Here is a 17,235-nt window from a genome sequence, read left to right as displayed (position 1 = left end):
TAGGTTACTCTTTTTATCTCTCAGTTTACATCACTTTTTCCATCCGGTTTGATCCCTTGTTTCTCTTGCCTTACAGTAGGTCTCTATTCTCTTCATCTTCTGACTTTGTCTTGCTCTAATCCTGCCCTTTATGCTTTTTTAGTGGTGGCTTGTGCAGCCGTGTTTTCCCTATAGCTTTGAAATGACTAGATAAATACACTTAGTTAAGTAGACAATCACTGTTTGACTTATAGAGGTTGACTGACAGTGTTTTCATGTTATTGGGCCACTCTTGGAGATCCATAAAGAGTAACTTCTGTTATTGTTCCCTGCAAGACAAGGAGCATTGGATGTTAGCAAAACAATGCAATTGACATTTTTCACTCTCAGCATTATGATCGTAAAGAAATTAGGTGTACACCAGCTCTTGAAAGTTGCTTTTTTGTGACTCAGCAGTGTAATATATGTATATACACATCATTTGACACTGCAACCGTTGATACATACACACACACACACACACACACACACACACACACACACCCACCAGCTTGTTGCTCTGTCTGGGAACCCTTTTTTACTTCAATTACTTCTCGGCCAGTTCAGCACCTGTTTTGTAGCAGCTGACTGCAGGCCAGTCAGAGATTAAATACCTTCAGCGTAAATTATACAAGTTTGGCTTTGATTGCACCTTTAAAGCCACTCAACCCAGTCTCAGCCTCAACTTCCCCAAAGCCGACTTCCTCTCGACTTTGTGAGCTTTACGGAGTGATTTGATACTGCAGTGTTGTGGAACCTTTTTATTAGTACATTCAATACTATGTCCTGCTGCGATGAACTTGCTCATGAGGACTGATAAAGCTTGACTGGATTTACGGAATTGTGAAGGCTGAGGATGTTTGGCCAGAAAGACTCCATCACTGCCTACCTGCTGTGACACAGTCAATCTCTGTAACATGTCCAACTTAAGCAAAGTACTGTGGCCAAACTCACCTTTACTTTCCAGCCATTCCATTGGGGCCCGTCATCCATCATGATTTTCTGACTCTGGGCCTTCTGACAGTATGAGGTTTCTGGGCACATAACACAATGGGCCATAATAAAACTGTAAGTCCACCAATTTCTCAAGTTTGGGACAGCTTAGAGTGATGGTTACTGAATCATCTACACCTGTTTATCCCACTTCAGTATACTCTTAAATGTGCACTGGGAAGATGAAGTTTCCAGTGTGAATGCTGATGGACCCTAAGGTGGAAGATGCTGGAAATACGACTTCCAAACTTAGGGCAAATCAAGAGGGAACACCTGCAGCTTTGGCTTGGGCTGCTAATTGACTGACTTGAGACATGTTTGATTTAACAAATCGCACATTTAAAGCAATGGAAAATACCACTAGTCCTACAGGTATTTACCTGTATAGATTATTTGTTTGTTTTTTTTCTGCTTATTTTGGTCTCCTAAATATAACATACATCTCAAGGTTCTTGAATACTGAGGATAACTAACAAAGAAATGTGATGGTGTACTCAGATAATGCTTTTGTGGTAAATAGTAAGCTAATGTGTCCTTCAGTTCAAGTAATCAAATACTTGATTAGGGTTTTTTTTAAAATAGGCAAGTCATTTCATGACATTATTATTTATCCTGATTCTTTTGTTGGTGCAGAAATAAATCAAAAATAAAATCCCCAATCGTTGATTCTGCTTGTAGGTTTACTGCGGATTGTAGCTGCAGTGTGTAGCTAACATCAAAGACAGAGGTGAAGAAAGCTTCAGCATTGTTGTCGTTTTCCCACTACTTTGAATTTGTGAATGAAAAGCACAAGGCTGTCTGTCATTCTTATTACACTGCAGCGTTAATTATGGACTGTAGTAGACAATGCAGTGTATTGACTACAGCGCTGAGATGTGGGTAGTGAGAATAATCAACATACACAAGACATTGGAAGGGGGTTTTAATTTTAGTCACACTCTGTTAAACAAAGTTCTGTAATGTGCTGCTTTGCTCAACTGATAACACAATAACACAAGTCATTTATAATGGCAGTAACTTTGTAATGTAACAAGTCACTTTTAAATAAGTAACATTCCTCAGCACCGCTCACCACTGACCAGCGAATTGTTAGGTTTCAACTGAGATGCCAAGGTTAACACAACTGGAGCTCCACAAACGCCCACCCTTATCCCCCTTCATCTCAACCTTGCATTTTAACCTCCGTTACAGTCAAAATCCTTTTACCTCTCCCAGTTCAAGCTTGTTTTAACAGGTGCTTCACTGGACTGCACAGCCTTGCGCACACACCTAAATCTAATAATCGAGACCAGTTTGACCATAAAGCTGTCGCAAGAGAAGGGAAACAGCCATTTCCTCTCTGACCACAACCCAGTGACGGCTCAACCGGCTAAGCTACACACCCCTGTTCACCTTTTGTGTGAATGTGTGTGGACATGGATGCGTGTTTGTGTCGGGGCTGGGTGAGTGAGTGGTACGGGTCCACTGTGAAGCTTCCTGTTCTGCTTGTGGTTAAATTTCACTTGTGCAGTGGTTTCTCTCCTGACACATAAACACACACTTACAGACACACACACTTAAAGTTAGTGGTCAGTCCAGAGTGAAAACCACATCCTTTTCTCAAGAAGCCAGTTGTGGATAGATAGCACAACATTTAGGAGCAGTTAATTAACTGTCTTCAGCCAACTTCCATACTATTGCTCATGACTCGCAAGCTGTTAACTTTTATTTATCCAGGGAGGGTTTTACTGAAAATGCATGTTCTTTTTCAAACTCACCCTCTCTCATATTTATGCAATTCCAAACATTTGCAGAGGTACCACCACAGTTTATTACTGTTGGCCACTAAACTGCTGTGTGGGAATGTCTGAGAAGTGCCTTGCCCAAGGGCACCTCAGTGGGTGCTGTCTAAGGTTAAGTCTTAACATTGACTTTTCCTGCCCATCCCAACTGGTCTGGGGATTTAAGTCACTAGCCCACATTCCTAAACTAAACATTCCTAAACACCCATCACACACAGCAATCCACCTTCTCATATGTGCTTACCGGCCGTCCTGAGTCTCTGTCTGCTAATTGCCTTTACATTTCTCAGAGCCACCTGTAGTTTGTCTGCCAATTGTCTGAATATCTTCAAAGAGATCCCCACCCCGTGACAGTGTTGTCTGTGGACATGTCAAATCATCACTGTGAAAAGTGAGGGTGTGTGTATTATTGCCTTCCTTCCATCTAAGTAAAAAGAAAAATGCATCACTCTCTTTATTCCGTTCACACACACACACACACACACACACACACAGCCAAACAGCCCTGCTAAATAGATCCCTGGCAAACACAAGCTGTGTTGACAGGAGAGATGAGCCGCTGTTCCTGTTGCAACTTGCCAAGGGCACAGTGCTGGGCCGTCGTTCAAAACAAGCCGCCACTGTTGTAGCCACAAAGCCAGCAGACTCACTGCTACTGTCTCTGCCAACACACACATACACACACACACACGCACGCACAATCACGCATTGCCATATCAAAGGCAGCAGGGCGGGTGCTTGAATATTTGAACAGGTGATTCCCATTTACATCTGCTGACCCCTTTAGCTGTACGCCTTTCAGGAAGTCGCACTGTCAGGCAAGTCACTCACCGACAGTGCACCAACAGTTTGTTGTGCATTTAGTTTGTTATTTGACAAGGCTTACAAGTAAAGGCGGTGATTTGTTCGAGTTATAGACTTGTCACAGAGGAAGAGAAGTCAGAATTGATAAATTTGCATTGCATGTATGGCTACATTTTTTAATAGATTAGGTTTTGTAAGTATGTATCTCATCCCAGTATGCTGTGGCTGTATTGGAATGCCTACACTGAACTAAGCTACAAATTGAGCAATTGTGTGTCATTACATTTACATAATTTTATTCAGGTGTGTGTTGCCTGCCTGTCTTACTGGTGGGCCTTGTGCCTTGTGATGGTGTGTGTGTAGTGTGTGAAAGGACCTGAGGTCTCCCAGAATCCCCTCAGAGGTCAAGGTGTGATTTATACCACTTCCTGCAGCACTTCCCTTTATACACTTTGGTGTCGGTAAAGCTGGCAATGGACTCTGAACTTGGATAGTTTTGTATCACTATTTTATGTTTCCACAAGTAATAATCATGAAATTTTGTAATATATAAGTATTTCTTATATTTTAACTTCCCCCAAATCAAAGTGTATTAAGTGCTTCCACTGCTAATGACAAGTTGCAAGTTTTAAAAGTGCAACAAGCACTCATGTCATCAAATAGAAATTTAAGATGGAAAAGCAGGCAGCTCTGAGAAAGGAAGAGAGAAACCTTGTATAGATGTACATAAAAATGTAGCAATGAGCTAAGTGGTTAAGAATGGATTTGCCCAATGATCGAGAGAAAAATGCTTTTTTGTCTCAGCATGGAAAAAGTGGATTATTGTCTGTCATTGTCTGAGATATGTTGGGTTTAAATCTGATACATCAGGGTTTTAGATGCGCCATAAGAAATAAATATGTAACTGCTGACTATTTGAATTGTGCAAGTAAAGATCACCACAAGAGTAAGACACTCAAAGTGAAAAGATGACTGAAATATACTGCACTGAAAAAAGTGGAAATATAGGTAAATGTGCAATGAAACAGATCGTTTTCCTCAAACAGACATTGTGATTAACACTTGTGATTACAGTGGTTAGCAGAATAATCAGGATCACCATGCATGCCATAATTGCGCAGCCCAATTCAAAAGAAATGGTGAAAACTTGGAAAGGGAGACAGGAAACTTACTTTGCAAGCACTCAAGGGCAGCTTCACCCCAGAGCCACTCCTGAGCTCTGCTGCTACTGTGGTGGTAATTACTGATATCCTCAGAGCCTCCACCTATCAGCCCCCCACCTCTCAGGCCATTCAGGGCCCAAAAGCCATTTTCCTAATCAGCAGTAGTAGCGGTATAGGCTTCTTTGATTAATGTCAGTATTACAGAGGATAATCTGTCTTTGATGTTTGACTGGTGAAATGCCACTGGCTGTCCCCAGCAAAGGTGACTTCATGTGAATGTCAGTTTTGTGTTTCATGTGCGTCACTCTGACCTTGCAGACAAAAAAGTATTGAAGTGTGATTTAAATTCTCTCTCTCTCTCTCTCTCTCTCTCTCTCTCTCTCTCTCTCTCTCTCTCTCTCTCTCTCTCTCTCTCCCTCTCTCTCTCCCTCTCTCTCTCCCTCCTATCTCTTTGTTTTTCTCTCCTTTTCTTCCTCTACCTTCTTTTCCTTTCTCTAATCCCCCCCTGCCCTCCCTCAGCGGGGTACAGAGGGTTTCTGGAAGTCAGTGGCCCACTACGTGCCTAGGGAACCGACTGAGATGAGAATCCTCAATCCCTACTTCATCCAAGAGGCTGCCTTCCAGTTCATAGGCCTGCCCCTCAACAACGGCCTCATGGGCAAAGGGGTGAGTTTAAAGTAGACAGACCAACACAGAAGCTTGTTTAGAGTCCACCTCATTATTGTGTTTGTGTACATTATTGTGGGTTTTTTTTTTAAAGCCCCTGTCTTGTACACATACACACACACAGAAGTTTTCACTTAGTTATGTCTAACAGAACCAGCGGGAACCACTGCTGAGCATTATTTTCTATAAGCAATTTGTGTGTGTGTGTGTGTGTGTGTGTGTGTGTGTGTGTGTGTGTGTGTGTGTGTGTGTGTGTGTGTATGACAAAAGTCAGTTTCCCAGACTTCAGACTTTGTGCAGCCAAATTGCAGTAGGCCAATTCTACATTAGCCATATGGACACAACACTTACCCATGCCATCACAGGAAATGAAACCACTCAAACGTGTCATGCAGAATCTGTCAAGACGAAAACTGGGAGATTAAACAGGAGAATTGAACACTTTTCTGAACTTATTAACTGGCTTGCACCTAGAAGTCAGGATGATGTAATTGGGGATTTAAATACAAAAAAGCAGGGGGAAAAAGTTAACTCCCATCAAAGCTGCGGAATCCAAGAAATCCCAAAGCTTCATTAAATCCTTCCCTGTTGCAAGAACAAGAGCTTCGCTGGGCAGGTACTGAATTAAAAAGATAGACCAGAACCCAACACAAATGATGATTTTTTTTTTTTTTTTTTTTTTTTTTGTAAGGATGCACAACAACAAACGTTTGTTTTAGTTTCCCTGTGAGCGCTCTCTGCAGCCAGCTGGTTTCCAAAATAGTGGAATTTTTTTCTGCTGTAGCACTGCCACTGTGTCACCCTGTAGGTGTGCTGTTGTGCATCTTTGAAAGCATTTCTTTAGCTTTGTATCACCGCTCAGAATCGTGTTGTTTTCTCGTCAATACCTAATTGATTCATTTTGGAGCAGTACACTCCAGGTGAGGATCTTGTTCTTGCAACAGGGAAGGAGTTAAAGCATGTGCTCCACTAATACCACATAAATTCCACTGTTTGAGTAAGAATCTGAACTATCACCTTAAAATGGATAAAAATGCATTAAGATGTCATGAAACACTGTGCATTACTACATTACTACCACTTCCCAAACTTTGCAGCATTTTAATATTTGTTTTTAAAGGGCCAGCATGCATCCATCATTTCAACAACACCAACAAAAACAGATAGATGAAGTAGGTGAACAGGATATAATAATAGAGTTCTCACTGTGAGCATTGTTAATTACTGCAGCCTGAGTCCAGACTCAATGATGATTTGCCCTGCAGTTCTATATTCTGTTATACAATGATGTAGATTATCTATTTGGCAAACCAATGATTTTTGTCTTGCTGCCTTGAGACTAGTGCATCGCGTCTTGACCAAAGATCATTCGCCCAGAGGAATAAATTGATAACTTCTGGTTGGTGGGCACTCTCACCCTCAAAGTACAGAACAAAGTGCTACAAGCTGAACATCATGGCGCGGTTGAAATTAAATACTGGTGTGTGTGCACAATCTGTTTGTATTCATGCATCTGTGCTCTGTGTGTGTGTACGTGTAGAGGGAATGTTGTTAGAGAATTGGAGGGGACATGAGGAGTGTATCACCGTAACTTTGCCCTCTGGGGCCGCCACCAGAACACCCCTACTTGAACTCTGCTCTGCAACATGTGTTGAACATGTGGGCAGGTCTGCTCTGACTGTGTGTGTGCGTGTGTGTGTGTGTGTGTGTGTGTGTAAGGGTGTCTCATGTATGGCGGACTGTGGCAAGGGACTGACATGTTTCTTTCTTCTGATCATATTATTTTTATGCCTGTGGAAATTAATGGGCGTATTTATTACTAATGTTTATGTTGAATGTGTCTGTGTATCTGTGTGCATGTGTGACAATTATTGTGCATTAGAGCACAGCACACAGTAGGGGGTTGGCCAGCTTGCTGGTTCAGCTACACCCTGAGGGCTCCAAATCAAGCTAATGATTTAAATGGGGCCTCACTCCATTCTCCCTCCATTCCTTCTTCTGCACCCGAAGTTTTCCACACACACACACACACACTTTCTCTCTCTCCCTCTCTCCCCCTCCACAGTCTCTGTGCCCCCCAGCCCCCTGGCAGCCCAAGTCAAGGAAGCAGGATCCTAGCCTGTAGATCACTGTGTTGCAGTGCAGGGTGGTGGGGGGTTGAATTAGGGTCTTAAAGCTAATAGTTAATCACCAGCAGGTCAAGATCAGAGCAAAGACAGAGGTACAGAAATGGGAGGGCAAGTAGACACAGGAGAAGTAGAGAGGATGGCTGTGTCTGAACCAGTGTCAGAAAGCTCAAACCGTTTGTTTTACATTAATCCCCATGATGGTCAAATCATCCTGTCTGTTATGAATATGTTTTAGCTAGTAAAACAGCTAGTTGGTCAAAAGATAAGTCAGTTGACAGAAAATGATGAAAATTTTGATAATCAATTAAACCTTTTAGTGACTTATCAGGTAAACAACCCAAACATTTGCTTATTGCAAGTTTGCTGAGATGCTAGGATTTGCTTACTTCTGTGTTTTATATCATTATAAAATTGGTCTTTCTGCTGCTGGTCAGAGAAAGGAAGCAATTTTATGCCTGGTAACTTCCAAAGAGTATTTGTCATGTGACACTCTATAAAGTAAATGATTTATTGATTATTCTGGAAAATAAAAATCATCAAGAGATTAATCGGCTATGAAAATAGTTATCAGTTGCAGCCATAGTGTCTACAGATCTTCTGTTTATATCAGGTTCTGCACCAAATCGTTGTCTTGAGTCAAGCGAGTTTGCTGATTTAAAAGTTGTTGTTGTGCTGCGACGGTCTGACATCATGCATCTGCCTGTCTTCGCCACAGAACATTCCAACGCTGGGGACGGTTGCTATAACGATGGCGCTGCATAACTGTGATGAGGTTGCTGTGGCTGGCTTCGGCTACGACATGAACACGCCTCACGCACCCCTGCACTACTACGAGACTGTCAAGATGTCCGCAATCAAAGAGGTGAGTGTTTTCGGCCTTAGCCAGGTAGGATGCATACACTGCCTCTACATTCAGCTGCCTGACCTCACAACTGCAGTAATGTAAATGTGAAAAAAATGAAACATCTGGGCTGACTGCTCTGCTTGCCCTAAAAAATACAACCGCAAATCCCGCGCAGTTGTCTGTCTATCATAGTAGTATTGTCTAAATAAAGCTCATCCAGTGATACCCGCTGGAACTGAGCCTGGAAATGGCCCAGGAGTGAACATGTGTCTCAGAGCTAAAATTTCCCCCACCCTACATCAACAGAAATTCAACAGGAAACTGATACCACAGGACTTTCCTGAGATCAAATCCCAGTTCATGTTCTGCTCCCTTATATCCCTTTACTCCACACCCTAACCTAATGTGCGCTGTTCTCTCGTATGGAGAGAATGCAAAATTTCATTAAAAAAAAAAAAATGCTAAAATTATTTTATAAAAGGTTACTACTCAGCAGTACAACTGAATAGTACTCAGATCTAACACTCTGAATTAGTTCCTTTTACAAAATCCAGAATTTCATTTGTGAACACACTGATATGAACAATGGTGTTTTGCTTATTTCATGTTTTAAAAAACAGGGGTTTTGAAATGCTGTCATGTCCAGTGAATTATTGTTAAGTAACAGAAATGCAGTAAAACAAATGGGACTGGTGTTTCAACATTGACTCAAAGATCACATTAGCAGTAGGTGAATGGATTGGACTGGACATGCAGAAACAGGTGCACAGGCCCAAGAGTAAATGCGAGGGAGCTTACATACAGCTTTTGCACCAGTGGGACTACGTGAAAAAGTTCAGCACTTTATCACTTGACAGTGTGTCACCTTGTTGGTTAGATGTTGAATAACATGGAAAGTTGACTGTGCAAACATCATTATTTTAACTGTGTACCTCTGACGATGGCTTGATGAATGTCTCTGGGGTGACAGACTTTGTTTCCCTTCACCAGCTGTGTATTCCTCAAGCTCTCCCTAACCACCGCTGCTGTTCACTACAGTAGCTCCTTTTACATTTTATTCCCTTTTAACATAGTATTGCAGTAAACTGATAAAAGCTCTACTGTAAAGAGGATTAATGGAAATCTGAAAGTCTATTCAGGAAAGGTAAAGTCAGGGAATTTTATTAAGTTTTGCTACAATTCATGGAAAATCATGGAATTTTCTCAGGCTGAGTTAAAAAACAAAAAACAAAAAACAAAGATATGACCTCAAAATTTGATATGTTAACAAAATTAATCAAGTAAAAAGACCTTATGGTACGTTTACATAGTTCATTAAAGTTCATCAGTTAAGCCATGAGAAAGCCAGGGAATTTTCTGTGGGTGTTGGACAGTTTTAATTGATATGCCACTGGCCTTTCCCACTCATTGTAGCGACATCAGCGTTCCTACTATTAGTGTGTACATTGAACAATGGTTTTATTAACACTCATGGTAGATCCTACTTCCCCCCACCAGTCAGGTCCTCCTCCCAGTGTTTAGACTGAAGCCCAGTGGAATGAAAGATGTCACCCGTTTGCTGACGTGCAAACCATGATCTCAGTATGGTAACCTTTGTCTAAACTCCTACTGAACCCCTGCCATTTATTATCATCATCGTCATCAACATTGTCGTCATCATCAGTGACACATGGCTAATTAATGGAAACAGTTTTGGCTATATTATTTGGAACACTTAACCACTGCCATACACCGGAGCTGTTTGATTTTCTGTGCTGGAACCACAGGGCTACTGAGCCATGAAATCATCCTTTAATTCCACCTGGCTTCTGTGGTGAAAGTTTGGAGAAATATCCTTCATCCTGTTTTGATGAATGCTTGACAGCTCCACAGCAGCCACGTAACCTCAGAGTTCAGATGAACCACACAAAACCTGATTATTGAATGCATTGTTTATCAGAGGCCCTATTTACCAAGTGTTCATGTTTGAATTGAATCAATCAAATAATTTCTCTTTTTGTTAGAATTTTTGCTATGACTAAGCCTTGGCTCTCAACAGATGCAGCAGAAATGACCGGAACGCGAGTGTGATGGATCAGCCTGCATTTCAGCCCTTTTCCCTGTGCTAACTCCCAGTGAAACCCTATCTTATTGTTCCTCGCAGTTATGGTTAGGAGTGAGACCCTTCACACAGTGATAGGGAGACTGATTGAGACAGGCCGAGAGCCCTTAGGAGAGCCTTGAACCAGGAGGTTGGACCAGAGGCAGCTGCGGGACCCGACCCAGCTCTCAGCTCCTCATCCACTCCCTGTGTGTTTCTTATTCCCCACTTTGCCTTCATTTGCTTTCTGGCTCTTTCTGCCTGTTCATCCCAAAGCACCGCACAGGAACCATAGGCTCTGGTTACATGTCAGCCCACTGGACTGCATCCTCATAGCACAGCAGGGAGGGAAACTGACCCAACATGGCTTCACGCACATATGCACACAAGCACACCCACGCGTAAACACACTGAGAATACAAAGCTCCCAGTGTAACACACCGGCTTGTACATGAGCACATATAGCAAGGCTTTTGGAGCAAAAACATCAGATGGAACATAAATGTTGGAGAAGGTTCTTGACTGTGGCAGGTATATATCAAAAATCCCAGGGTGCAATGCTAATTTAGGATCGGCTTTTCCTTCCAGAATATCATGAGTTCTGACAAGTTATCTGCTTGGCTCATCATTTCTACTTTGAATATAGTAGGGACTGTATCTGGCATCTCTCTGAAATTGTTCTTTGCTCCTTTTTTCCGGCAGTCATGGACACACAACATATCCAAGGAGAAGGAGTTCCTCCGCAAGCTGGTGAAGGCAAATGTCATCACAGACCTGACCAATGGCATCTGAGTTTACACCCACCCAGAGCTTCCCTCTACCATTCCCAAAGAACCACAAAACAAGATACTGGGAAATGGATCGGAATGGGGAGAAAGGACCCCTTGAATCTGGGTGGTCTGCACACTGCCGAAGTTTTTATATCAAAGGAGATTATAAAAACAAAATAGTGGAGGGTTTCTGTTGAGAGATGCACACATGTGCCTTTTGAACCAAAGGCTCCTGCTGATTCAAGCGGGAGGGACATGGGGAGGAGTGGATCTGCCTGATTACTGTCTTATCGACAGTCACAGGGAAGGCCGCCTCCAGCCACACCCCGACGTTTACCACTTCAGACCCCTGAGCATCACATGAATGAGTGACAAGGACAAAAGATGGAACGGGGCCGTACATAAGGCAGGATTTTCCTGAAAGACTGACTTACTGGATAGCTGCTTGATGGGACAGACGTGAAAGGAGGAAAATAACGAAGAAGTTGCGGACTGCATGGGTTGAATATTAGCAGTGCCAAACGTACCTCGTATAAGGGAGAGGTCATCCCCCTCTCCTTTTGCTGCCTGAATGTATTTACTTTCCACAGTGTAAATATCAAAGATTTTTACTGTGCTTTTTAACAAGTTGCAGCAGCCACCCCCCAACTTGCCATGGGTTCATTCATAATTTTATTTTTTATCTGTCTGTCCAGTGTCCGGAATTAGTGCCCGCTAAGCCAAATACCAGTAGAATTTGTCTTTGGTGGGCATATCAGTGTGGGTCACCTGCTACACTGACTGACAGTTTCTTGAGACAGTATTTGAATGTCTCAGTTACACTCAGTTTTTGGTCTTTGTGTTCCTGCTGGTGGCCTACCCTACAAATCAAAGTGAAATAATTGCTTTGTACTAAACCCCTGGATGCTTCCTATTTGGTTAGCATTAGATAGGGAGTTTTATGCTGTTTCAGTGTGGTTGGACACATAGGAAACATTGTTTTTAAAGCACCTTGTTTTGCACATGGAGGCATGCAGTGGATCTTTAGATGGAGCAGGACGTCCCACAGCAGCTTGCTGCATCAGCCAAGAAATGACACTATCCAGTCACAATGTTACTGCTGCAGCAGGGCCTAATCAGGGCTTAGTGTGATGGTCTTTTGATGATCAGTTTAGAGCTGCAACTAATGATTATTTTCATTATCAATTCATCTGTCAATTATTTTCTCAATGAATCAGTCACTTCTTCGGGTGATAAAATGTGAGAAAATTGTGGAAAATGTCAGTTTCCCACAGCCCAAGGTGACGTCCTCAGATGCTTTGTCCACACCAGCAGTCCACAACACAAACGTACTTAGTTTACTGTCATAGTGGACGAAAGAAACCACGAAATATTCACGTTTGAGAAGCTAGAACCAGAAGAAATTTTCTTCTTAAAATGACTCAAAACGATGAATCAATTCCCAAAATAGTTGGCGATTCTTTTAATAGTTGGCAACTAACTGATTTTTTAACTGTAATTGTTGCAGCTCTACAGTTTTTTACTATTGCATATCATGCACATTTTTTCCATAGCCAGCAACTACACCAAACTAACCAGCACATTTTTATCATTTCTTTTATTCTGTTTTACATGAAGCAGTTTGATCATTCTAGCAGTTAGCTGGGTGTAAGGTTAACTGGCTAGCGTTACCAAGCAGGATATCAAGGAAGAAGGAAACTACCTTCCAAATGAGACAGAGCCAACGATTCTGCATCAAACAGGCCTCTGATTGGTTGCCTTATGAGGCTTTGCTCAAGGTTCTGTTTAACTCCTCCTGGTTAACTAACAGTGCACGTATAACACACTACTACATAATGTATTTGTTTAGTGTATCAGTGTTTGCCAGGTGAGCCAAAAAGTTAATTTCGGACACTGTCTGTATCTCTTACTCTCCCTCCATCTCTCCCTGTCTCCTCTCTCTCTCTCTTCTGTTTGTTTTTTGTCTCCCCGTCTTTTTCCCCATGTAAAACCTTCTTTTTGGCCCCTTCGTGTCATGGTACTGTTTTCATCACTTTATTCCATGTAACCCCCAGGCTGCAACAGAGATACAGCACGTCCTGCCCTGGGCAAACCAGAGTGGGGCAGGATACGAACATATATATCCATATATATTGACTCAACAAATCTGATCCCTTTTCCAGCCCCTCATGGTAAAATCTTGGACTGTAGAATATATATTTTTTGTTTTAGTTTTATTTTAATTATTTATTTTGTTACAAGTTTTAAGGTCCCAATGTTTTTGGTCACAGGCAGGCCTGCTTTTTGTTACTTTGTTTAGATAAACCACAAAAATGTGTGCATTTCTTACAAATTTGCCACCATGTGCTTCCTCAAAGACTGCACCATCTGTTAAGCTGTTGCAGAAACAGTGTTGTCAATGAAACCACAGAGGCATATTTTTAATCGCTATAGTATTATTTAAGTGTTACTACATAAAGTCAGCAACCCTCTATTTTTGTGATTTATATACTAAAGCTAATGTTGGTTCAACACTAAAGCTTGTTTACCACATTGGATACAGAAAAGTAATTTCCTGATATAGTTTAACAACATTTTCACCAAAAGCAAAATGGAAGTTGCTGGTAATCAGAAAATCTGATAATTACTTGTCTCAGTTTCACGGTAAAGTAGAATGATCATTACTAGCTCTGTAAAATAAAGGGTTGCTCAGTTTTCCATGTGGAAGTAAACCCTTTAGCTATTTATTTGAATGAAACCACCAAATATTTCAGTATTTCAACATTGCATCAACACAACTGTTCAGTATTACGCAATCAAACCTTATGCTTCTGTCTACCAACAAACAAGAATTTTAGAGTGTCACATCTGTTAGCTCATCAGTTTATCATCCGAATGCGATAATCAGCTTTATGTGGTGATGGTGCATTTTAAATTCTGTTTTTACCAAAGCAGGGTTCTCGTGTTTTACTTTTTTTTTCTTTTAAACTTTTTGCCTATTTGAATGATGTTTCTACTGCTTCCTTGGAAGTACATACTTACTGTACACACACACACACACACACACACACACACACACACACACACACAGGTTCACTTCCATTTCTGTAAACCCATAAGCTACAAAGATGCAGTCATTTCTCTGTCTCGCTCTTACAGGGTTGTCTGTCCATCACATGCTTGTTTTCTGGCTCAGTTTTGAAAACACACTGACAAAATCTTGCGTAGCTGCGTGTCCCACCCGGTCGCCTCGGACTGGTCGGAACACAACCCGCCGGGTTTCACGCAAAGGATCACTTTTTGGAAATTAGTCACTGCTCGGGGCTTTGGCGGCTAAGGTACAGGGAACAGTTAACCATTGCACTATCGGTGAGGTGCTGTCTGTGCCTCACACCTCACCCTCATACTGTAGAGAAGGGTTTGACCCCCAGGAGGCAGGAACAACTACGAGCAACCCAGTCTGTATGTTCACTTCCAAGTTTGCACGGGTCAGTGTTCATTTCAAAGGTTTGGGTCCAGTCTTTCAAATCCAAGATATAGAAGTAGGACCTTATAATTCCAGTGGATAATTTATGTGTATATATAGAGAGAGACTAAAATGTTGAGACTAAGCAGATCCTTAGTTGAGGTAATCCCTACTTTTTTTTCTAGTTTTCTAGGAATTTTTATGAATGCTGGAGGAGTTGAAATGTATTGGGCCCAAATCCTCTTTTCTCACAACTCTTGTCACCATGAAGCAGAATGTATCAGCGCTGATCATTGTTTATTTCAAACAGTTCACCTCACTGCATAATCCATTATGGGATTGATCAATCAGATATCATCAATCACCCTCTGACCTCTTGGGCCATCATCGCTGGGAGGTTATGACAAGTAATCAAAATTTAGTGTTATTTCTTTTTTTATATATAGTTATAAATTGCTTTCTGCAACTTAATAAATAAGTTTGTAATGGATATGTGCCTGTGCATGTTTTCATCTTTTGACTGGTTTATGGTGACCCCCCTCACCCCCCCTCCCAAAAAAAAAGATCAGTGATTCTTGTCTTTTTTGTATCTGTGTCATTGTTAATACATATCCCTTGTACATGATGTCAATATTCACTATAAAGTAAATATTTTTGGTGTATTTAATCTAGATTTCTGTTTTATCACAACAAACGCATATATACTTAATCCTAGCTGTAGAGAAATGGTGACAGTGAGTGGCCTTAAGGTATTTGCATCTGGCTTTTTCAAGAGTAAGGTTAACACTGAGCCACAGTCGAAGGATACGGTCACTGGTCTTAAGATGTAAGATGTAATGCTGTGTTTGTGTCCATTAGTCTGTTCCAGGGCTTATAAACCGCAGGAAACTCACAGTAAAGATGAAGGAGGGATGGAACAGAGGAGCGTGGCGAAGGGGATTTCCTCCCCTGCTCTGCACTCTGTATCTCTTACCTGCAGAGACAGAGGAAATCATTTTTCAATCCCTATCCTCCGGACTTCCTCTCCCATGCACTCTCATTTTCTCTTGTGTGTTTATGTCTGTCCCACTCCGCGTCCCTCTACCACTCTCACTTTCCCCTCTCACTTTTAGCCTGAACCCCTCTAGTCCTCTCCTCCCCTCCTCCCTTTCTGTTTTGCTGCCTGTTCCCATCTTTGCCTCGTGCATTTCTTTCTCTTCACCTGCCAAACTCTGAGGAGGCTCTTGTTTCATTGTTGTTGCCCTGAGGGACCCATCAGAAGCTTGTCGCAGAAGAACACACACACACACACACACACACACACACACACATTAACACACAGGCTGTTCTGCTGCGGATGTGAAACTCTCGTTCCTACACTGCAGCAGAGGAGCTCAGGCAGTCCAGCTGTGGCTGCTGTAAGTCAGTATTGGTATGAGGCAGAGACAGGCGCTGAGGGCCCTTTAAAAACACCAGTGGACGGTCTCATCCTGCTGTTAATGGGGTGCCAGAAACACCAGCCCCCCATGGTCACGCTTCACCGATCACCACAACCCTGATTCTGGCCACTCTGACCCAACAGATTTCCCGGCCTCCTCAGGGTGGGCCTTGATGGTTCCTCTCTGCCTCTCTCTCGCCTCTCCTCTCTCTGCTGCAGGACGATATTTGCCACCTGGGATCTCCTGAGGCAGCTGGCTGGCTGGCTCGCTGGAGGCGGTTGTTCCTGTTCGTCCGGGCAGACGGGGGTAGATGAGCGCGCCTGCACCTCTTCAGCCGACTGGCCTTTTTATTCCCAGCGACAGGCTCTCCACCCCGCCCCCTCTCACAGGGGTTGCAGTGGAGAGGCCGTGACCCCTCGGGCCCGAAATTTAAACTCCTCGTAAAATAGCTGGAATGGGAGAGAATGTGCACATTTAGACACCCGTGCAGGAGGACAATATCAGTTTTTTTTTCTCCTCTGTTTACTTTAGGACTCGGTCAGCTGAGATGAGGGAGAACACCCTCCCTTTTCTCTGCTCACTCCGTCCCACATTTTGTCTTTTAGTTTACCTTTGTCTCTGGATGTGACACACCTACAGTGCTGTCATTTACCTGCATGAGGAGGAACTGAATGGCTCTCCATGTTCTGTCAACCTCTCAGCATAAAGTGTACAATTTTTTTTTCTAGATTACCAATAAATTACATAATAACACCCATGGGACTTTTTGAAATGACATAAAACTCTTAAAAGATGACATTACAGTCTTCAAAGATGCGAGGTTGGATGTTTTTCATCATCGCCCCCTTTCTGACTGTAATAGGAAGAGAATCCACAAACAACAAGTGCTTGGAGGCAATGAATAAGTCAGAGGAACATCTGGAAGTCAGACCAACCACTTCACTCGCTCAGCCATGTGGTCTTCAGGATGAAGTATGAGGAGAAGACAGCCCATAAGAATTCTGTGTACAACATGGGCATAGTGCATTTTGCAACACCTCACCCATGAGAGACGGCATAAAGAGACCAACAGGCATAAATGTATCGTTTTTTTTTTTTGTTTTTTTTTATGAAGACTTGAGGCC

At 42.4% G+C, this 17,235-nt stretch overlaps 1 protein-coding gene across 6 annotated transcripts in view; it reads left to right on the top strand.

Moving 5' to 3' along the window:
• st3gal3b (ST3 beta-galactoside alpha-2,3-sialyltransferase 3b) overlaps window positions 1–15,183 on the top strand; it is a 51,740-nt gene extending 36,557 nt beyond the window's left edge. For all 6 annotated transcript variants that reach the window (XM_030073805.1, XM_030073804.1, XM_030073806.1 and 3 more), the window contains 3 exons: window positions 5,279–5,425; window positions 8,270–8,416; window positions 11,181–15,183. In XM_030073805.1, the coding sequence (XP_029929665.1) occupies window positions 5,279–5,425; window positions 8,270–8,416; window positions 11,181–11,270 (384 nt within the window). In that variant the 3' untranslated portion in view covers window positions 11,271–15,183. The remainder of the gene's footprint in view (window positions 1–5,278; window positions 5,426–8,269; window positions 8,417–11,180) is intronic.
• The last annotated feature ends 2,052 nt before the right edge of the window (window positions 15,184–17,235 follow it).

This window comes from Myripristis murdjan, chromosome 17 (assembly GCF_902150065.1).
Source record: "Myripristis murdjan chromosome 17, fMyrMur1.1, whole genome shotgun sequence".
NCBI classification, from domain to species: domain Eukaryota; kingdom Metazoa; phylum Chordata; class Actinopteri; order Holocentriformes; family Holocentridae; genus Myripristis; species Myripristis murdjan.
Note: the sequence above shows the minus strand (reverse complement) of the source record. Positions and strands in the feature narration are given on the sequence as shown.